Source organism: Scomber scombrus, chromosome 19 (assembly GCF_963691925.1).
Source record: "Scomber scombrus chromosome 19, fScoSco1.1, whole genome shotgun sequence".
Taxonomy (NCBI): Eukaryota; Metazoa; Chordata; class Actinopteri; order Scombriformes; family Scombridae; genus Scomber; species Scomber scombrus.
Window position 1 is genome coordinate 11,114,468 of NC_084988.1, and position 24,001 is coordinate 11,138,468.

The window sequence follows — 24,001 nt, forward strand, 5'->3', positions numbered from 1 at the left end:
GTTATTACTCATACTTCCTCCTGCCATAGATAAGGTCTACTAGTGAACATACCAAGGTGAGCGCCGGTGCAGGGCTCTTATCGCCAGCATTGATTTAGGGCAAGAACCCAGTGACAGAGGTCATTGTGCAGTAAAGCTATACATCATTCAAGTCTGATTTCTGCTCAGACCTGTCTCCAAGTTGTCTACACGTAGGTAGAGGCCACAGGAGGGTAGGAGTGGTGGGAGATGCAATTTGGACAGTGCATTTAGGACCTCTGGGTAGTACTGTTTGTGAAGAGATGACTAGAATTAAGCATTTTAAGGCTGATTATAGGTTGACTCATATTTTTTAACGATGCTGCGGTATAATTTGCAATTAAAGTAATAGTGTAAACTCCTCTTGATTAGACATTTTCCCTGATATATTTTTTTTCACCAGTAGCAGATTTGCCTGTCTTTCCACAGTTTATTTTACCACTTAATTCTCCGTGTGTCTTAGAGATTTTCTTGGTATGTGTTTGAGATGCTCACATTTTCCCCTATTTAAAATTCAAGGTAGGTCTCAGCCTGTGGTAAATAAATTTACACATCATAAACACAGGAGATGAATGTTTTCCCCTTTGCAGGGGTATTTTTTCAGATGTCTGAAGATGGGTATTTATTGCTGTTAATGTTGTTCATGGCCTTCGTGGCTAGACTTGTAACTTTTGGCTTAAATGTTCTATTTATCCTGGCATCAAATTGGGGAGCTCATACTTTCAAATATGCTATGAGTCATATTATTGATTTGTCATGAAGAATATTTATTGCACTTTTTTTCTCTAACTTCTGCAGAAGTTGGAAGCTGTCAGAGATTCTCCTGGAGTGATTGTGTATAAATGGTTGTAAACTGGCTGTGCTGAATCCTAAAGATCACTTTAGTTATGCTGAAATACCTAGCTAGTATGGTGGTGGTGATCACTCCAGCCTTGCATAGGATAACTTAAGTAGCTAATTACACTTCATTCTGTAATCAAACCCATGTCAGGTTGTCTGAGAACCTGGATTTGTGTGGTGGATTTCAGTTAAATACCAGGGCAGCTTAAACATTTTATGGTTCTCTCCTCAAATTAAAGTTTTTTTCCCCAATCCCTCTAAAATGTGTCATATCCCATTACGCAAATTTGGATATGGTAAATTAGTGAGGAGAGTGCTTACGCTGTGAATATGTTGACTTTTTTTGAGCTGTGTGCAGAGGGTAAGCTTGCTGGGGGTTGGGGTGTCTTTAACTCTAAAAAGTTGTCTTGAATTTCCTCCCCTCGGAAGATGATGTGTTTTTGCAATTCAAATATTTGCTCATTCTCTTCTCCATTGCAAAGCTCCCTTTGAAGCGCAAGAGTTCTATCAGGACCAATGACAGTGTGAGTGTGCAGCGTGACAGCGCAAGAGGCAGTGCTGGACTATTTCTAACTGCATATTTAAATAGCAAGGAAATCCAAAATCAAAAATGTATGCAAATGACGGCATGTTTTGCATGCTGATATTTTTATGATTTGGAGCTTGCATATTCAGGTGGTGTTCAGTACGTGCCTAGCTTTAGCAACATTAATCAGAATAACTTCACGTCTTCACCCCATCCTTGATCTCCTTATAAACAAACATTTGTGGGGGTTGAAGGCCTGCAATTTGGCAGATTTACTTTTAATTAAAGCTCTGCTTAATGCTTTTATGGACTGTTTTAAGTGGAAAGGCATATTTAAGGCCGTCATAGAAAAGTGTGTAACCCAGAAACTCTTAAGTACTCACATTTTAATGATTTTATTCATTTGTAAATTATAGAAGACCCTTCTTTAGATTTATCACAGCTGTATACTGTACACGTCTTTGTCATGTTATGTGGGAAAGCCTCTTTTCTCTTAAATTAAGATTTTCTATGTATTCATTATATTTAACATATTCACCATGACACTGGATGTGGTTACTTTGGGGAAATGTACTATATTAGTAGCTGTTTATGCAATAAGAAACATATCAAGACAAAGCCCTCAAAATGGGCCTAAGGCCTGTCTGCACCCTGTAAGGTATAGAAAATACAGTATAAAATAATTAATTGAATTGTCATCTGTATGAGCAGCCCTTGCTCTCTGCACCCTATAATTCCAGCCTCTTTCTCCCCCTTTCCTTCACCACATTTTTTCTCTTCTTTTTTTTCTAAACAGCAATTAATCTCATTTTTAGTCCAATTTCCAGCCCTCTGCTGGAGTCAGAGCGATTCCCCTGTTTTGTTCCTATTTGGCTTGGTTCCTCTGCATAGTCATTAAGGGCCCAATTAATGTCACCCTTTAGCTGAAGAGTGCTCATTTTTATTGGGGAGCTGACAGTCACCGCCATGAGTGCCGCAGTGTAATATGCATTAATTGCCCCGTAACACTGGTAATTACCAGTTCTTCAAGCCTCTCAGTAAACTGTCATGCCCAGACACGACTGCTTTGAAATAGATTACTCATTAGGGGGACCTGCCCTATTTTCCAATGGGGGCTCGCTGGGTTGGCATAAAGACGAAAAAAACTGGTGCTTGAACAAATAGTTGCCAAGAGCAATTTCCTATTACAACTTCCCGGTGACGGCTTTTCTCTTTCTTTCTTTCTGTCTTTCTTTTTTTTTTCGTCAGATGGCATTCCAGCCGTCACTTGAGGTAAAGATCAGAAGTAGAGTTAGAGGTCCATCACAGATCTTGCTGATAGCGGTTGGTTTGTCTTCTCGTCCTAGTTTGACTCCTTGAATGAAAATGTGCCTTGGGATTTCATCATTCAGCATATTACCTTGGATTTATCTGAGTTCTTCTGTATTCATAGTATTTGGTTCTTTTTTTCCCCCTGCTTTTGTACAACATTGCCCTGAATGCCCAGAGACAAGTGTATAAACGCTGCATTGAACGTGTCAGTGTTGCTGCTTGATGTGGGGCATTTCAGGGCCTCTGTACATAAGATCAAGGCAGTGTTGATGTGGAGTTCTTGTTCAAATATTGATGCTAACTTTGCTCAGGTCTTGTGTTTGCAAACTGTGGAATCTCTGTTTTAAACATTAGCTTGTGCTTCACAGTTCCTGAAATGTGTCCTGCTTACCTTACAAAAAGAAATTGATAGTGAATGCAAATAGATGAATTTAAAGAAACGGTTAGAGAACAAAAGCTGAGGATGTAGTGTGGGTGTCACCGTTGCACTGCGATAAGATATTATATAGGAGAGACCATATCAAACAATGTTAGCTATCGCACATCCTCAGCAGAGAAAGGTGTTGGCCTGTTTAGTCACGCTAGAAACAATATTTAGATTTCACCACAGCTTTGTAAATGCTCCAAGTGTACGCTGGGCCGATTCCTAACTAGTCCCTGTTCTTCCTTCCTTCCTTCTTCTTTTTCTATTTTTTTCAAAAGCACTTTTCTGTCATTGCCCATTTACCACAGCAAGGAAGAGAACTGAATGTGAAGACCAGGGAAAAGCCTCTCACACACACACAGATTGAAAACACACAAATACACTCACACAGAGAGCTTCACAAAGGTGCTGCTTTTGTTTTATCTCCCTTATAGCACCTGCTTCAGGCAATCTGCTCCCACTCGTCTCAAATGAATTTTGTCACGGCCTTTCAGATTCTCAGCCAGCGATGCACTAATGAAAGGAGATAGTACAATTTGAACTGACCAGGTAGCAGCCAGCAGTGCACAGCTGAGAGCAAGGGATGGGAACACACCCCTCCTTGAAACAAAAGACAAGTCAACCGTCCACTGATATACCCATTACCCTTCTCATTAATACCCCGCAGACCTTGGTGTGTGAGTGTGTGTGCATGTGTGCGCTTGTGCGTGCGTTTATCTGTTTGTGTTGGTCGAGCACTTATCAAATTGTTTATGACAGGCCTAATTGGGCTAATTGAAGACATTAAGATTACCTGTCAGCTGTGTGTACCCAGACTCCCTATCTGTCTGACAACTCCTGACAAGTGAGGGACCCCGTAGCATCCGTCATGATGGAGCATTCCCAGGCCGTAATAGGGACAATAGGGGCCACTCTAATTTGATGTGGACAGTCTTAACTGTGCGTATCATTCTCCCTCTCTCTGTGTGTGTGTGTGTGTGTGTGTGTGTGTGTGTGTGTGTGTGTGTGTGTGTGTGTGTGTGTGTGTGTGTGTGTGTGTGTGTGTGTGTGTGTGTGTGTGTGTGTGTGTGTGTGTGTGTGTGTGTGTGTGTGTGTGTGTGTGTGTGTGTGTGTGTGTGTGTGTGTGTGTGTGTGTGTGTGTGTGTGTGTGTGTGTGTGTGTGTGTGTGTGTGTGTGTGTGTGTGTGTGTGTGTGTGTGTGTGTGTGTGTGTGTGTGTGTGTGGTATAAGAGAGAGTTGGGGGCTCTGTGCTTGGCCAGGCTAATGGAGTCCCCATCGGCAATCTGACAAAGCGATGAGGTAGTCTGAGAGGAAAAGTGAAAGGGGCCTTCAAGTGTTTAAGAACATGAGAGGAAAGGTGCTCGGGGTGACGGCCTTCACAGATTGAGTGACAGGAGAGGAGCACTGACGTCTGTGTGGTTGTGGACGGTCACCAATCCAGCTTTGTCAGGGACCCGCAAACTTTTTGACTCGGGGAAACACCACAATGTAACAAATATTAGCAGATTTTCTATTCTGTCTGTGTTTGCTTTTAAATTATTCTGTCAGTGGAAATGTAGATTACTTAAACTGTCCCTTTTGTCTTTTCTGAATTATTTTAAGGTGCAAATATTTATAGATCAGTGTTGCCACAGCTTAAGCAGAGCACAGTCCTATTTTCTAAGGCTTAAGGAATGTGCCTCTGCATATCTGTATCAAGCCACCCCCCACCACCATTTTCCTCTCCTGTGTGGGCATTGTGTGGGGCTTTGCAGTGTCATCGCTATGACAGATCAACGCTGTCAGCCCAGGAGATCCTTCTGTTTGTTTGTTCTACTCCAAAAGGGGTTAAACTGTCAAGTTGACAACTCATGAGACCCTTAGACTCTGCCCCACTGCCTCTCTCTGACTCTCTCTCTCTTGCTCTCTCTCTCACTACACGACTCCCTCCCCCCCGTCTACCTTCATCCCCAAACGAGTGAAAATCAATACCAGATTGCCTGAGGACCACTGTTTGGTGTGGGCCTGACCCCTAGATGTCCCCCACTCTGCTTCTTTCATTACATGTAGCCCAGTATTTAACTTCCATCCTGATCCCTCGCCTAATTAGTTTCGATAAGCTCTGAGTCTCTCTCTCTCCCTCCCTCTGTCTCCCCTTCTCTCTTACACGTGCACTCACACACGAACACGGCAAACACACATGGACATTTTGCTTTCTTGCCCTTTGAAGGGACACTGGGCTGGGAATAATAAAAAGACAAATCCCTGCACACACACAGAAGCTGTTAGCCATTCTAGCTAGGATTATTGTTTTGTTTGCATAGCAAATTTTTAAAAACTACAATGAAATTAGATTTGCACCCCAGATCATCAGTGAAAACACTTGGGATATCCTGTGGTGTCCAAAGCTAATGGTGCTCTGTGGTGGGCCTGCTACCAAGACTGCACCTGCGCCTGTGTGATTTTCCACTCTGGCTCATAGTCGGCATGTGTCTTTGTTTAGTTGTCCAGTCCAGCTACAAAGAAGTTATAGATATTATGTAAAAGATGCTAGCTAGCTCTTTTTAAATGAAATAAAACTAATAAATAATGGAGTTGCAAACAAGATACAAAACAAGATTAAATTCCAGTGGTTTGTCTATATATGTGTGTGTATGTGTGTGTGTTTTATTTACCACCCACATGTCCAGGTGCCGCCACTCCGCCGGCTGGCCCGTCGACCACTGACAAGCTCCAACGACATGTCGGCCCCCCTGCTCTGCTCCCCCCCGGGGGCTAAAATTACCCTCAGGAATGTAAACAGACTGCCGAGTAAGCACACGGCTTTCTGTGGCCCTTCGCCTGTGTCCGTCTCCAAACTCTCCCCCCAAACTGGGACAGTTCCATTTTGGAATCAGAGGCCAAGGCTGATGGATACCATAACCTGGCTTCGGTTGTTTTGTCACAGCAGTTCTCTGCTCAATTGGACTAATAGTGCTTCTGTGTGTGATGCTGATAATCATATTGGTGGACTGCAAATGGTCTATGCAAAAACTTAAAACAAACTTTTTGGCTGGACTGGCTACAAACCAGTTTGTCAATCCCTGACTGACTGAGTTACACTATTGGTCAGCGAGCCCAGTCTTGTAGTTTCCCCATAGGCCATTACTCTTTTAAAATGAATTGGCAAGAGTTTGTATTACGTCCTCAGGGGGTGTTTACAGCGGAGGCCTGACCACAGCTCAGTCTCAGTGGAACTTGGTGTGAGCGCAAAGTCCTGAAAGAAGTTTTAAAAACACTCTTTTACTGTCAGGAGCACCAACCAGCAGATACAAAGACTTGGGATGGATCCATTTCATCAGCTTGCACAACGGCCTTCAGCTAGTTAGGTTTAATAGCATTGTGCTGGGCAGGTGCCAGGTGTGTTGATGGTGTTTGTGTTCTCTTTCAACACAAACATCCAAAGATATGAGTGGAAAGTGTTTTGTTTTGTTTTTTGACCCAAAGGTTGCTAAATCATGTCATGCGATATACTATTTCAATACACTCTGACAACAAATATTACTTGCCACCACTACAGAAAGTTGCCGATGAACATTTAAACATACAGGAATTCACATTATAGAAACTACCACTGACTACCCCTTTGGCCGCAACTGGCCACAATTTCACACATTGACCATACAGGGTCCAGCCATGTACTAGGTTTTGACTTAGTCTTGTTTTCTTCTTTCTCCTCATATCTCCTTTCCCCTTTTTCATTTTAGCAGACAGATGGACGTTCACACCAATTCATTAGGTGTGTGGGGTAGCTGTAAGTGGTGGAGTCTGGGTGAAGAAGTTCACTGGGCCGGGCGCTGACATGTTGATTTAGTGGTGGTAACACGACTGCACTTCCAAAGGTGCTGACTTGGACGAAAGCCAGGCCTCTTTTTCTCCCAGGGAGACATTAGAGGCCACACTCTAATTTTGGGGCAGGGTTTTACTTGTGGATGCAGAGGCCAGGAGGCCTTACACAACAAACATTCACACCTGCCTTTCCATGCCTTATTTTTGATTCAGCCTTCAGTGAAGTGGCAACAGACTTTAAGATATGTGACTTATTGCTGAACCTGAAATGAAGAACAATTTAACAACGAAAAATGATATATATATGGTTCATTTTCTCTTTGTAAAATGTTACATAAAATGTAAACATGGCCATAACAACTTATCACCGTTGTTGGAAAAGGGATATTTAGAAGGAAAAAAAATCAGCTCTCAGTAATGTCAGATATTCTCAAAATATATTTAAAAATAGAGCACTGATTTTCACTTTTTATACATGCATTCGTAATTAAGTGTTTGATTATATGCAGCATTCTATATGACTTGTGTGTACAAGAACGTTCAGTGTGTATGGATGTTTATTTCCATTCCCTAACATGATGAGCAAAACAAACATGCAAGTACCAGGCCCACATCCTATGACCTCACATATAAACATGATATCATACATATACACACATAACACTGTTCCTCTGCTGGACACATCAGGTTTGCAGGCGCCCGGTCAGGCTGACGCTGCCCTCACAAGGGCAGATAGGGTTACAGTACAAACTGTTGTTGATTAGGGCCATGGGTGTAGAGGGGGGATCATCCTAAATTGAAAACACATTAGCCACCAGGGTTAAGGGCAGGATTAGGACCAGGGCTGTGTGGGGCGAGGAGCACTAACAGACACAAAATGGCCGACCCTCTGCCTGCCTTTGACTGTGTTTCCCCAGAGACAGGTGGCAATTATCGGCCAGGGCTGCTGGGAGTTCACAATAACAGGTTAAAGGAGCATGTATCCCCCTGGCGCTGTGGTCTTCTCTGTCTGCATAGCCTCCCAGCCCCCAGCCTGCTCGCCTGCCACCACGGGGAGCTTCCTGTCTCCATGCAGATCTTAGAGACATGGGGACTCATCAAAGGCCAGAGGCACTCTCTGGACATATCTCCAAATTAGCAGGCCTTGGAGACTAATAAGCCTCATTAGAAAACAGTGAAAGCCTCAGAAATTTTTCATTTTGTTATTTTTACTTCCCATATTATATATAATTGAATGCATCTCAATCCTATTCAGTGCATGCTTTTGAAGGGTATTTACACACATCAAGACTCACTTATTGCCTACTCATGATTTCAGTATGGTACTTCCACAGGAGACACCATTTGAAGCCATTGCCATAATAGAATTTAATAATATCAGCATCAAGTGTTAATGAATACCCACTCAGTGTGTCATAACTGAAGCGATCAAGCCATTTTCATGATGTAGAGGGTCGTTATAGAGGATAGGGAGTCGATATCTGAGAAAAGATCAGGTGAGCTCTGACCAGCTGAATGTTAACCCTTATACAGCCGGGGAGTAACACAGAGACAGGACATTCTTATTAGTGCATTCATATTATAAAGACAAAATACATTTTAAAAAACATTTTAATGATGCACAAACAGTCTAAAAATGCAGCTGGGGGGCTGCTGATGTTGTAGTATAAGTTGTTCCGTAACTCCAACCTGACTGTAATGTCGGTCATTCTGGTGTCATGGCGGAGCTGTCGTCAGTAGGTTGTTTTGTCGTATGCATTGTCCTCGGTGCTGTTTGGACCAACTTCTGAACACTAAACAGACAAAGCCAAAGCCAGACCGCACCTTGTTTGGTTTCGCTCCACATCCAAAGCAGACCAGAGTGTGTCAAAGCGCGTTGGAGCGTGACTCCATAGATCTGAGAGGGGACCAGCACACATTACACACACAACGCACACAAGTCCCTCAGATATGTGTTGCTAATGTGGTAGGCGACATGCTCAGTTAAGGGACTTAACGAGTTCCAAACACTGATTAAGACTCCTCCCTTCAGCTGGAGGATGTTTGCAGATCCTAACTAGGACCAAATGGCGTTGTGAAACATGGCTCTCTGTGTCTAGCTATTGTCAAAATAAAAATAAAGCTGTTCTTTACGTGGCACTTATTAGCTCATGTACTCATTTACACAGTGATGTGTTGACCAGGTTATCAATCAGCTGATTGAAACAGGCTCTGTCAGATTACGTGTGTGTGTGTAAGGTGATAAGGTTTTAGGTTAATGTGAGAAGGTGGCAGAAGTTATAGGAGGTTGTAAGGGGGGCTGAGGTCAGAGAAAGTGATAAGTCGTTATTGGAAGATAAAGGCTAGAGAGTCCCTGAGTACAGTGTTGTAAGAGCAGAGCAGCTTTGGGGAAGGGTTTTACTCATCGATGTAGGGTAAAGTTAAAGGTTATTAGTAAGATAATAAAAGGAAAACATGAGTTGTACTTTTTTCAACACCTGTATGAAATTGTGTTGAAACTTAAACAAAACAATACAATATATTGAAAATTTTAATACATTTAACAAATGAGTAAGAAATTGCAGTGAGTACCAAAAATGAAAGGTGGTCATTATATGTATGTATGTTAACTACAATTGGTGTAATGCACTAAAATGCACATAATATAATTATCTCACATAAGGTGATACAGGTTTCTGAATTAAATTGACTATTCGGAGTGTCACATTGAATACCTATTTGGTCATCATATCAACATTACTTATGTATATCTTGTACAAACACCAGTAGCCATCTCCCTTATATTGTTACATTCTTAATATCAAAATATCAATCATATTTAATTGTGTTAATATCACATCGCCATATTTTTCAGGCCAATCTTTGTTTAAAAAATCTGTGTCTGTTTGGATGATATGATTTTCGAAGTGACAGCACAGTCCTCGTGCAAATATCAGAGGTGGTGTATTTGATAATAAATCATATCTTAGTGTTTCTGAGATTAAGGTAGATCAGGTCGCTTGAATCATTTTGCAGTGGTCAGAGGATTTTGCCCCAGAGGTCACTGGTTGCTATGGTTATGAGATAAAGCATTGTAATCCTCTCATCTCTGTTCTGGTATTGGTATCTTGCATCAGTGAGTGTAAATTAACCCCAGCGCAACACAGATCTCGCAGCACACTCACTCGACCTGACCTCCCACTCCCCTCATACTTACACATCACACTTCCACTCCCTCGTGTTAACCCACCCAAGACCACAATACCCAAACATACCTGCACATAAAACACTCTCTCCACCTCCAACAGTGACAAAGACGAACCACATCCGTGTCACGTTCCATTTCCATACCCCAGCGACAGAAAACATAAAAATGTCGAGGAGAGTTACACCTTGTGGAAGGTGTGTTTTATTCTTTATTGCTTTCTATTCCACCTTAATTACAGTGCTTGTGTAGGTTTGGGCGACTCATTTAATGTACAATTGTGTGCTACGGCTGCCTTGTATTTGTGTTTTACATACCTGAGCAGAATTGAAATTTCCCTTGCCCATAAAGAGGAAGGGAGAGGTGGGGGATGCTAAGCTCTAGTCATGTTAATAACTTGTCTGTGGGAGGTTAACTCTTCCATTCAACTCCTGTTATTTATGGACACTAGGATGTATAGTTTGTTGCAGGGGATTATTTACCTCCATGGTTGAGGACACCCCTGTAGGCAAAGTCAGCGTTTAAATATCCCATTTGCGTGCATGGAAGCTGGTGTTATCAGGGGTGTCTTCATCATTAGGCTGGCTGATTTTCCGTAAACAACTATTGCAAGGCCATTAACATACACAAGCTGGTTGTACTGTGATCAGCTGCAGAACCATATAACCTGGCATGCAGGCCCTGGCTTACTGCCCCCCTTTAAAACCCCACATATACAAACACATCACATAACTATTATCTGACCCTGTAAATACACTCCAATAAACAGCTACCTTTGCCATGGACTGACCACAAATGAACAAGCCATTTGTCACTAACACACACACTCTCTCTTCTCTTTGTCTTTTTCTATGTACACAGTCCTTCTGTCTCCCACGCACAAACTTTTATTCCTTGATACCTTTCACACGAATCAGTCTCAATGCTCTCTGTTTTTAAAAGAAGTTGAGCAGGTTCCATACCTGCATTTTAGAGAGCATAGCAAAGACTGACTAAAGCTAATGTTTGGCAGTGCTTCAGTGGCCCTACCTTGTGACCTGATGTATGGATGCTGAAAACAAAGAGGCCTTTGTGAGGAGACCTCGGAGACGTAGAGTTCACCCTCAGGTAGAGGCTTACGCTGTCTAAATCATTGCTGGGGCGTTTGTTTAAAATGGGTCTGTGTGGTATGTAAAATGAAGTGAGGGTGTTTTTAAGTCGAGTGTAAATTCATCTTTTTTTTTTTATTGATAATTCATCATTTCATATAATGTGTTTTGGCAGAAGTGCTCGGCCTCCAGTTTTAGTAAAGCTTTTTTCTCACCAAACGTGGCAGATCAAATTAACCTTGATCTGTGTGTTCAGTAGAAATGTTGAATGCAAGTTTTTCAGGGGCCACACTGTCTGACCTACAGCAACCTCAGACTTCTCAAAAAATGAGAAAGGCAGAAATAAAATCAAGAAAGCAAGTTTGCACGGTTTACAGTTTGTATTATATTTTATTTTCATCAGCTTTTGCAGTTTGTGTTTTTTACTCATGCTCTCGTGTATGTATAGGTTGTGCATTTCAGAGGAAGAAATTTCATTATGTGACACTTGGCTACATGACTTGCTGTGTGTGCAAGCAGGCACTAATAACGCACCCTCTTCTCCATTCGAGGCTTTTTGTTCCTGAGTGCCTTGCTCTCATTAAGCTGCCGTAGTAAGCTGCTTGGCACCTGCTTTAAATGCGACCAGCACCCGCTCATTAACACTAACGAAAGCGTGGCTGGCAGCCGCAATCCACACCCAGGCTTGTCAAGTGGCCCCCTTGCTGAAATTAGCTACATTTCACAAACAATTTCACCAACTCGTTACATAGTTAGGTGTTTATTGGAAGATGGCTGACTCTGACTCAGGCGAGGTGTATATAATAAGCACACGCCAGGTTAAGGTGAGCCAGCCCACATAATGAACCATAATTTGCCTACAAATATAAACCAAACCTCCATTCACTTACTCACTCGCTGCAACACACATAACTTCAGAGGGATCCTATAAGTAAAGCATATAAGGCATCTTATTCTGTATATTTATAATTGCTCTTTACAGTACCTGATTCTGCTTGGAACTTTTTCTTGAGAATCTCACACTGTAGCCATCAAGCTCTGTCTTAGCCCCCTGACGGACCCTTCCCCCCCAGTGTTATTGTTTCTATTCCCAGTCTCTGATTCTTACCTCAAGGTCCCCGTAGTATTGACTTGTATTAATTCTGAGTAGGATTCAAAGTCCATTTATTTTCTTTACGGTATGGAAAGGCCTTGGTGACATGGCTCCCCTGTGTTTATAATTTTGCTTGTTTCAATTTGTGCTCGGCCTCTCCTGACAGACCCGGGACATGATGTATTGTGCACCGCTGCCTTATCTGTTGATGTACAGTTTTAACCTTTTCAGAAGGTTGTGTTTCTCCACTCTGCGTAGACCGGTCTCCCTTTTTCTCCCCTTTTCAGGCTCACCTCCCCATCCAGAACACAGGAAATACATACAGTGTGGCGGCAGAATAAAAAGAAGAGCATAACCCCTTTTCCAAAGTCATCTAATGTAAATGTTTAGGTTTTGTTTCCATAACATTTCCATATTAAGAGTTGGCGGCCATGCGCAGCCATCAACCATGGAAACGGTGAGAGTTTGGGGTTTGAGCTTTGTACAGTGCTGAGAGGCTGAGCTATGTGTGTGACACTGTGGTGAACTTGCAGTGTGCATCTGCAGGCTTTCTCCAGGGCAGTTAGATTTGGCCTGTTTGCTCATAGATACAGCACCATAAATCACATACTGTAAAATGTAGAATGCAGGGGTGGGGTGCAGGAGCAGGTACTGCAGCAAGGGCCTCTTGAAGGGAGGGATGTGTACGTGTATAGTCACATATTTTTTTGTGCATGTGTCTGTCTCCGTCTCCATACAAGTACTGTATGAAGAACATGCACTGCCCCAAGGCCTTGTCAACACAGCGCAGCACAGTGCTCGCATATATATACATATGTAGCAACAGCTGATTCTTGCTTTAGCATTTATAATTTATGTGTGTAAAATACCTTGTTGAAGTTGTAAGGTTGACCTTCTAGGTATTTGTAATAAGATCATAAATAACCATACAAAAGGGAGATTCCAATTATTATTATTAAAACAACACACATGATTCTTGAGTCATTATTTTGATATGAAATAATTGGTCACAAGTTGAGGTTTTTATGCACTTTACCTTGGAGCTAAACTTCTGCTGCTCTCCGTGGCCCTTTGGCTAGCTTCCTGTCAAGGTCTCCAGAGGCCCCACAACATTGTTAACTGTCTGAGGATAGAGTGTCTGGGACCGGAGCACTGTCAGACCCCTGAATCTAGTTTTGCATATGGGGGCTGAGATGCTCTCCGTTCAGAGTTCAACTATGACATGTCTTTATGTATGGCAGCTAATGTTCAAAGAAAAGGTATGATCTATATGAGGCAGAGAGAGGCCACTGGTGGCTCTTTGGGGCATAATAAATAGCTTGAAAGATGATTTATTGTCTTTGTGAGGAGACGTAGGGAAATAACGTTGCACATTCCCGCTGAACTATTCCTCCATTTTAATTGTTTCTGCACCTTTCAGGAGACCTTCAGGTATACAGTAGCTACAGTGTCTATGAGACACAATAGCAGCAAAAATATGCGAGGGGGAGAACAAAAGAGACAACACAGGAAAAAAAAAAAAAAACACCTAACATTTAAATAGTCTAAACTTGACTTCTAAGTTGCTTGGAAAGTCATTATTTATAGCTCTTGGGAACTGTAGTGCTCGCCAACTAAGGCAAAGTTGCTTTGGCTTTCAAAGCGAATGTGAATGAAACAGCTGGACGCTGTTGGACTGGCTAACATTAACCACCAGATGCAGTGTTTAAGTCTCAGACTTTGTATTGAACTCTGTGTGCTCTGCTATGTACCAAAGGCTTCCGATGACAGGTTCCGGAGGCCTTGGTAGTGCTTTGTTATTTCACAGATTATTGTTATTTCACTGCCATTGTAATGTGATCAAGTGTGTATCACCCTGTCAGAGAGATCTTAATCTTCCTGGCGGCGTTTTTGTTTGATTCAGCACAAGTTTCCTGGATGGTGATCAAAGGAAAATACCTAATTGACCTTATCTCCCATAGATCAATCCTGCTAGTCTACCGTCTTTCTATCACTTCACTTACTGTCTGCGTTTCTGTTATACTTTCCAAATCCAAAGTCAACAGCCATAAGCATTTTACAGATCTGAATTTTAAAGCTTCTAATATAACTCAGTGATGCCTACTTCAGAACGCTCTGAGATGACAGCAATGATGTACTAACAAAAGACCGGCTTTGTTTCTTTTGTTTTGAACTGCAGATTTGGTCCAGGCCTTGTCATCTACTGGTATGGTTTCATTGGAGAGCTGGACTGCCAGAGAGACAGAGGTATTCTACTGAAAGACTGCTTCCCTACAGACATTGTCACCCTGTGCCATGCTCCCCAGCAGGACTGAATGCCACAAGAGCCGTAAGAGGGACAAAGAGTGAGGGAAAAACAGAAACTAAAGATGGTTGGATGAATGGGAGGAAAGCGAGAGGAGCACAAGGAGGTGGGAAGGTTAGGAACAGTAACACTGAACTGTGCATGGGTGGATACCTAGATCCGGAAGCAATTTGGCTTTCCTGTAGTGTGAGACTACTGGCACAGCTCTGCCCTGAACTCCAGCTGACCCTCTTTCTCTGTCTGTCTCTACCTTTCTCCCACTCTTTCTGCCGCAAAGCTACCACATGTAAATACACACCAACATTTTGTATATCTGACAGCAAAGGGTCAGATTCATACCTGTGTGAAAACATCATCTTGGAGGCTTTCCTAGTTGTGGTCAACTCCTGGCCCCTGGATGGCCTCTCGCAATGGCCAGCCAGGGTGAGAGCCAGGGCCAAAGCAGGACATAAGGCCCTTCCTTATCACACCCAGAGCCCTGGCCTTTGTCACTCCTTCCTCCTCCGTTCCATAGGCAGATAAGAGAGGTGCGGTCCGGGGGTTGGGTGGACGCCTGTCTCTCACCTGCGTCACTCAGTGCCCTCTCAGTCACTCTCCAGTGGGGTAAACAGGATCATTTCTGATTACAGATGGCCTCAGAGTGACCTTATTCACTTCACAAATCTATTGAAGAGTTTGGGGTTTTTTGTTTTTTTTGTTTGTTTAATTTTTTTTAAATTTCATTTAAAAATGTCATCACAAAATTATTATCAGCGCTATCTGCTGTATATGTTACTCTAATTAGCTAAACTATAAATATCAAACTATTAGGAAATGATTTAACAATACAGTATATCTTAACTTGCAGTACCATCAATGAATTTCTGTTTTTCTCCTCTGCTATTTTTTATGATGATCAATATACCTTAAGTATGGTTAAGTAATACACATATTTTAAATCATATTTATAGTTTGGGCTGCAACAAACAATTATTGTCATTATTTAGTCTATAAAATGTCACAATTAAAATTCCTCGGGAGCTCTTAAAATTGCTGGTTATGCATGACCAACACTCCAAAGCCCAAAGATATTCAATTGACAATTATATAAAGGAAAATATGCAAATTTCCACAATTAAAAAAAAACCCAAACAAACAAAACAGTAACTTATGAATGTTGAGTAATTTTGGCTTGACAAAGGTCTTCAATAATTGATTATCAAAACTGTTGTTGAATTGATAAAGCGAGTAATCATTTTTGCACCAGTTTACAACATTATATATTGGGCTAAGTCAGTATTTTATATATATATATATATATATTATAAGCTGTGCTCGCAAACATTTTGAACAAGCAAGAAGCTTGATGTTTCAGTGTTCACCACAGAGGGGACTGAGGTGTCTGTTGAGTCAGAGAGCGGAGGTCACAGTCAAATAAAATGCAAATTAATTAGGTCTATGTCACCCTTATGCATGCACTGTGGAACTGTTAAAAAAAAAAAATCATTTAGTCCTTGTTATGTACCATCTACCTTTCATTGTGTATTGTACAGTGTATTTTTGCATGTGTTTATTATTAATAAATGTTGGTACATTGTTAAGAATATTTTCTTGTCATGAATTTCAACAACATAAACTTTACATGCTGCTGATACACTTCTTCAACTTTAGCCATGTCCATTGCAGGTATGTAGTAACACCTGATTTCCATGTAAAGGTGTGTGACTGTCCAGCAGTTGTCTGTTGCACATCTTTACAACCCCGGTTTCTTTTATGAGCAGATACTAATGGAAGAAACACAGCCAGGCTTCGGGAACCAGAGGTGAACATAAAGTTGAGTGATGCTTTTAGAGGCAGATATGCACTGCCTATAGGGGGTCCCTGTCCTGTCCTCCTCTTTATGACACACAAAATGATAAGAGGTACGAAAGTGAAAGAATGAAGAGCCATCTCAAAAAAACATTACACAGGTATTGTTCATTCTAACTGTAGCAGTATCGAAACTGAGGAAAGAAGAGAATTTGTATGTGTTTCTCAATATCACAGACCTGTCAGTACAGAGGCTTCATAACTGACCATCCGCACTCACCTGTTGTCCTACAGAGAGATGAATCCAAGAAGACCTTGGGTGGAAAGTACAGCGTGATACGAATGAAGAGATGTTCTCTTGTTTCATTATGGTGAAATCACTCCCAAACCTGACCCATTCCATTTCTATTACAAAAGAGAACTCCCCCATATAGATTAAAAATAGGCACTTCTATGTTTGTTCTACACAGTCATGCACCACTCATGCAGTTAGAAAGATATGGTATGTGGGGGGTTAAATACCACTAAAGTGTTGCTTGATTTGTTACCCTTAAACCTCTAACCCTTAGCCGGCTCCCATCTAGGCCTTGATCCCTCCATGAGGAGGCCATTGGGTCACTGTGGGGTCGCCAGGCGGCCATGGCTTCCTCTATCAGGCCCCCCTGCTCCATGTGGTACAAAACAACTGTCCCCATGTGTCCAGTTAAACTCAGCCCTATTGCCTGGCCATGGAATGCTTAGACATCAGTTTATGGCTCCTGTTGGACACAAAAACAGAGCTATTTTACTCGGGGAGGGAAAATCCTCTGTTGAATAAGAACAGAAAAAAAATGGAAAACAGCAGATTCAGTTCCTCTCAAGTTTCAAGCCTTCCTGCCATTGTTTTCCAAGATGGCTGTCGCACAAAAGAGGAGCCAGGGTCAACTCCTATAAATTAGGTTTTGCACACAATGCAAACTAAATAAAGCTTTTTTTTTTTTTTTTAAACCCACTTCAAAGGCGAGTGCCGATATCAGTGTCAGCTGACAAGATTTCCATGATGTGAGTGCAAATATAGAAAAATAGCTCCCACCTGATGATTTTAAGAGCTACACGTCTTTATTTTGTGTTTTCCTTGCCCTTGTCTCCCACCTCTTTTTAGATTCATTGTTCTTGTCACAACAATGGGGCACTCAAGTGCTCTCCAAATAAGGCCTGTTTGGAGAGGCCACTTCCTGGGGCCAGGAACACCAGTGTTCTGAAGAAATTTGACCCGTAAGAGGCATTCAGCAAGAATTTGAGATACAGTATTTTTTCATTTAAGACCATTTTTGATATAAAGTAATATGTGAGGATTAATGACACTCCATTTTGTGTAAAGGAGAAAAAAAATGAAGCTATAGGCCTATATTAATATTTTTCATGCTACAATATTGCCAAGAAATTACATGCAAAACGATTTAGTTACACATTTGTCTAGTATTGTAATAATTCTTACAATTCTTAAATCTGTGACTCCCATGTGTCAGATTAGTTTGATCCAGTTCACAGCATCTACTCTGTCTGGCCTAGGCCCGCAGGCTATTGGAAGTCCACTACCGACTCAGATGTACATCTTGGCCAAATCTCTTCCAGATCCTGCTGTTTTATGCCTCTTCAGCCAAGCTGCTAGATAGACCACTGAGACGCAGAGAATGAGAGAGAAGGACAGAACCAGAGAAAGACTGAAGGGTAGATTCTATCCCTCCAGCAGACCACCAAACAGACTTCCTCCACGCTTCTGTGTTATTTATGTGGAGAGAGCTCTGGCCTGTTTCTGCCCCAGGCAGCATAGTGCTTTTAGTAGGGATCCTCTCAGCCTCAGGAAGACATCACAGGGTGGAAATAAATAAAAAGTTATCCTGGAAGAGTCAGAGGAGCCAGTTTAAAATTTACAAAAAAGGATTTTTAGAGGGCCTGAATAGCAGTCCTGGAAGCGGGGGGCAGCCTCTCTACACTGAGCCGTAGCAGATATGAAGAGATTTCATTTATATTTTTAGGAACCCACTAATCAGACGTTGTTATTTAAAAACAACAATGGATCGTGAAAAAAATGGTCAGGGGGATTTTAAATGGCAAAGCAGTGTATGTTTGATTGACAGAATGGAGGGCAGATGGTATGTTTGAGGGAAACGGAACAACTATGACACATTAATCCACTCAGAGGGGTGGGGGCAGATGTGGGTTCTAGTTTAGTTTAGTGGCGTGTGAGTCACTCGTAGTGCGGGACAAGCAGAGACACGGCCAAGAGCTTTGAAAAACAAAAAAATTCAGAGCTATGAACACCCTGCAAAAATCACTCTTGGGACTGATATGACATCAGATCACATGCACCCAGGGCCTGACCATTGAAATATCCCAATTTTTGACAGCCCTAAATGAGCAACTTGAGTGCCTTTCTGTTTGAAAGAACATCTTGGCAATGGAACCTCTATATCTTAGATGGTATAATGTGTTAAAGTGAAAGGTGTTGACTGGGCTTCTTGCTAATTGAGGTATTCCATTTAGAGCCAAGCTCACATTTGTAAAAACAGAGGCACTAGCTGTGTAACCCACACCTTCAAATGAATCCAGGAAGCATATTTCAAGTTCCTTCCAGTGAGACCTGATACACCATGCGTCTGTCACCGTCACTGAGGCCTGTGATGGACTTGAGTTTAGTCGCGATGTCTTACATCAGCCATATTTTACAGCAGCTATTTTTGCTTGTCGCCTTTGATTTGCACACATTGTTTTAACATGTATTGTCATGGATAAAAAAGGAGGAGGGGAATACCACAGAGGAGCATGGTGAGTTTGGAGGGAAAAAAGGTTTGTCAGTGAAATGGAGGGAGCGTGCATTTGTGGTTGGAACCACAGGGGTGACAGCCTGCATGGGGGCTGCCCGCTCTAGCATCGACCACTGGAAAGGTCAGCCCCCCTGAGTGGCATTTGGACTGTGACAGAAGTGACCCAGAAAGTGTGTCATCTCCTGCTCACAGCGAGGGTCCAGAGGAGGCCTGCTTACATCCACAGGTACAGGTACAGGCCAGCATGGGGATGGGTGGGGTGAGGAGAACAGCAGGGTAGAAGAGAAGAAGAAGAGGGAGCGACAACAGAAAGGCAGCAGTAGACGTCAGTGAGAACCAATGACATTCTTAAAGATTAGAGTTGTGTGGCAGGAAAATATGACTGTGGAGGTAGTCAGGGGGAAAGGTTAGTTGCAAGAGGCTCAAAACAAACCCTGGCTAACCATATCCACTGTCCTCTATTTGTGAGCGCGATGGCCTGATGAGAGCTGTCGCTAGCTTGTTATTATGAAATAAGTGCACTTAGGAGGAGGTGGAGCTACTGTACATGGGTGGCGGTGGCCATGGAGACGACTGTAGCTATTATGGGATGCATCGACCACAGCACTTTGATTGGTGCTGAGAGCAGTGCTTGAATCCAGGGCGTAATCAGAGCCACTAATCCAGTTGATAACAGTGGGTCTGGCCCTGCGCACTGTGCCAGCCCAGCGTTCATTCAGAAGTAGCCTTGCATTTGTCAAAACAAGCCTTATCACAGCACAATAAATCTTGGCCTGAAATTGCACAGATGAGACGAATCCTCCATTATGTAAAGACTGCTTAATTTTGGAAATATTTGAAAGAGCAGATGTGATTGTTTTTTTATTTTTTGAGCTGTTGCCACTAGCAACATAATATTTTTGTGCTGAGAAATTATGAAGGGCAGAGATGGAAGCAGCCATTTAGCCGGAGGAGTCGAGAAAAGAAAAGCAGAGAGGGAGAAAAGAGGAAGAGGTTGACTGGACTCAACCTTTGTGTGTCGGTGTGTGTGTGTGTGTGTGTGTGTATGTGTGTGTATGTGTGTGTGTGATGCTTTACGAGTATTTTGTTGGGCCTTCACTGTGCTGAGCAATTAACTGTTTGGCTGAAAGCACGGTGCCAGCTCCAGTGCTCCTCAGCTCAGAGAAATGTGGGCCATTTATCACTTTTACAACTCATTTTCACCCCAAAACACTCCACTCTGGGACTGGATACAACATCACTGCTGCCATGCCCTTGAGTTCCTGGTGACAGGTAAATATACACTTCCATCCAAACACATGTCCCACATCATCTAGCCTATATTTGACTTATGGGAGGTCAGCCTGCAATGGATCGATGTTGCAGTTCATTTTTAGAGACCTGATGATGTCATATCGCAGTGCACTGTGGGTTATTGGCCCAGAAACCTGTTGCAGAAAGCAAGAAAGCAACAGCCACTACACCAGTCCTGACTCAGAGTCACTGACAAGTAGATGAGGCAACACGTGTGTTGCAGTGATTTTTCACGCACACCTGAATGAAAAACTTGAAGGGACTAAGTCTTGCACTCTCTCTACAGTAACTCCAGCTCCGTCGCTCCACTGACAACATCCCAGTCCCACAGGGATCCTCCTCAGGTCACACAAGGGGGAAGAATGAAAGGAGTGATGTGATGTTGTCATTCAAATGCAATGAATCACTTGAACTCCATTGCCCTGTTGTAATGACCCTGTGTAAGGAGCTGTAATGTGGTTTTCCCATTGGGTTTGAGAGAAACCCTATGCCTAGCCATTCAGGTGCGCAATAAAGTGCTTTTCACTTTCTGAGGACTTCCTGTCTCCAGTGGCGTTCTCCATTAACTCCTCACAGACAGACAAGAGCCTTTCTGTTGGCCCAGACACTCTTTATCGCAGCAGTTATTCCCCCCAGGTACGGCGCTACCTGGCCTGCAGATAAGATAGGAAGCCGGCTGCCTGTCATTATTGGCAGATGAAGGCTATCTGAATATTGACAACAGTTTACACTCCTTGTTGAGAAACAAAGTTGGACTTGTGAGACAGTCGTGCACAGGGCCTCTATTGTGTAGAGAAGATATGAAAACCCAGGTTCCCTGTGGTCACATACCCAAACAGCCTTATATCCCAGCTTTCACAAACCCACCCACCCCTCCTCCTCCTCTCCCTCCCTCCCTCCCTCCTCGTCTTCAGTTGGCTACTATTTATTCCCACCAGCTGTAGTGATGTGCTAAAAAAGTTCTTGACACCAGCTATTCCTTTTCATCACTGCAGCTTCCGACTGCTAACAGGGACCTTGCTAGCTTTTCTTGCATCTCTAATATGCTGTTCACTGGTCCAAACACTCACATAGCTATAAAATAGGAGCATGCACATCAAAGTGATCTCAGGGATGTTACAAAATGTCAGATGTACTGTAGGATGCGTTTTTCGTTGCAGTCCTCACACTATCAGTCATTGGATCATCTGGCATAAAACACCAGAAATGACAAACTTAAATGGACAGACTAACCAAAAAAAAGAGACTCTGATGCTGCAGTTGATGCTGTGGGAACATATTTCCTTAAATAGCAGCGTGGATGCGTTTACATTCTTTGATATAGGCCTAATATATTTTGTAACGTAATCTGAGGAGGAAGTCGGTTTCACAGTTTGCAGATGTTACGCAGCTGGAACGTTTCATCTATTTATTTTGCCTTTATGATAGCCTAACATTATTATGTCTACAAAATGACACGATACCGGTCTCTGGCACACAAAAAAGAGGGGGAAAAAAGAAAAACAGACTTACAGAAAAAAAAAGAAAAACACGAATTCGTTTTAAAGACAGTCGATTTAAATGGATAATTCTCCTCCCTTGCTTTGCTCTGTAATTGAGATTATCCCAATCATTTGTCACCCTGACAAAAACTTTGCCGAAAATATTAAAATATTAACAAAGCCGTTTCCTTTTTTAAACACAAAGCAGGAAACACCGCACTTTTTGTACTTCTGATTTTAAAACGCGTCTAATTTATTTTCAAAACGAAATTATTGTATTTCGTTATTTTGTATTATTGTAATAATCATAATAATACAATCATAATAAAAGCGTTCTTATTGGGCCTATTATTTTATTATTGCTGTCGTTATTTTTTATTATCATTATCATTACCACTATTTAAATCAATTGCAGTGTATTGCTATGTTTGATTGCAGATGGAATTATTAGTCTGTTATTATTATTATAATCATGATTAAACCAATGTTGGCCACATAATGAAGTGGACCACCTCTGTGTCTCCTTCATATTTCCTCCAGAGGAAACGTTAGTCGGTAACTCCATCCCAGTGATACCAGTCTACCACTCCACTCTACCCCGTTTCTTTTTCTTTTTTTTTCTTTTCTTGTATAGACTTCTATGCCATTACACTGTTTTGAAAAATAAGGAGAGGTTTTAAGTGCCATGTGAGACGATAATGGTTACCGATTCTATACTTTCAGTCATAATCTTCAAGTGGGCCGTGATTAATGATGTCAGTGTTAGCCGGGTCCTTCAGGCCCCTGGCTGGATGACTTCAGCCCTGCTGCCCTGCTCTTCAAGTCTCTCTCCTTTAAACACACACACATATACACATAGACACACAGCTCCTGCAGAGATGTTGCGGTCGCATTATGAATTGCTCTTCTCTCTCTCTCTCTCTCTTTCTCTCTCTCTCTCTTTCTCTCACTCGCACACACACTCTCTCTCGGGCAACAAGTCCCCATGCAAAGCGTAATATTGACCCTACAATCCATCTTTATTGATTTTACCATCAACGTGGCCGCCTAATACATGCATAAGAAGCTATATACCTGTGAGTAAATATGAGATGAGAGTCTTTGGAGGTCACATTCACTGTAGCAGGTCAGGCTCTTATCATCTTAGAGGGTGGAACATGATAGAAACGGTCCATCTCTTTTGCATGATTTTTTAAGGTAGTGAAAAGGAAAAAAAATCCAAAGTGAATGAAGGCTTCACACCAGCTGGTGTCACACCAGACAGATAGACAGGCCTCTCCTTCTTCTTTTTCTTCTTCTTCTTCTTCTTCTTCTTCTTCTTCTTCTTCTTCTTCTTCTTCTTCTTCTTCTTCTTCTTCTTCTTCTTCTTCTTCTTCCTCTTCTTCTCTTTCTTCTTCTCTCCATAAACACATTTACGTTGGCCTCCAGAAGGGGTCGCCATCATGTAATAACAGTGCGCCCAAGGGTGTGGTGGGGAGGGGTTCTTTTTCTCTTGCTTTATCTCTCCCGGCAAAAAGCATCTATGTCATATGGAGATGATCAATTATTTGATTTGAACCGTACCAATAGGATAGCGCTTATTATTCAATAACCATGAGCAATATAATATTTTAGAAAATGTTTTCTCTCTGTGTGTGTCTCTCTCCCTCCCCTCCTCTCTCAGCCCCCTGTTATTTACACTTCTTGTGAAATGTCTCACTTTGCTGCCCTCGGCTACCCGCAAGATATTTCTAACCTTTTTTTTAAGCTCTCAAAATAACTGAAGGAAATTTGGGATAAAAACAATCAACTTAGGACAACAGTAACAACAACCCATAAATTAAGACAATCGATATTTTCGCCGCTCACTGTTAGGACGTCCTTCTCATAATGGAATAATGTCAGATTTATTTGTGAATCTTATGGCTTCTCAAGCCATAAACCGTGATTATTTCACTGGAAAAACCGGTCAAATGTTGACAACCTTGGGGCCATTGTAACACAGCGCTGGAGAAGACGACATAATGAGAGAGAAAAAGGAGACACTCGGGCCTGGGG

General features: G+C 42.2%; 1 protein-coding gene across 2 annotated transcripts in view; it reads left to right on the forward strand.

Moving 5' to 3' along the window:
- The window catches only part of cdin1 (CDAN1 interacting nuclease 1), a 57,012-nt gene extending 40,927 nt beyond the window's left edge, over positions 1–16,085 (forward strand). For both annotated transcript variants that reach the window (XM_062440032.1, XM_062440031.1), the window contains one exon: positions 14,470–16,085. In XM_062440032.1, the coding sequence (XP_062296016.1) occupies positions 14,470–14,605 (136 nt within the window). In that variant the 3' untranslated portion in view covers positions 14,606–16,085. The remainder of the gene's footprint in view (positions 1–14,469) is intronic.
- Positions 16,086–24,001: the final 7,916 nt, after the last annotated feature.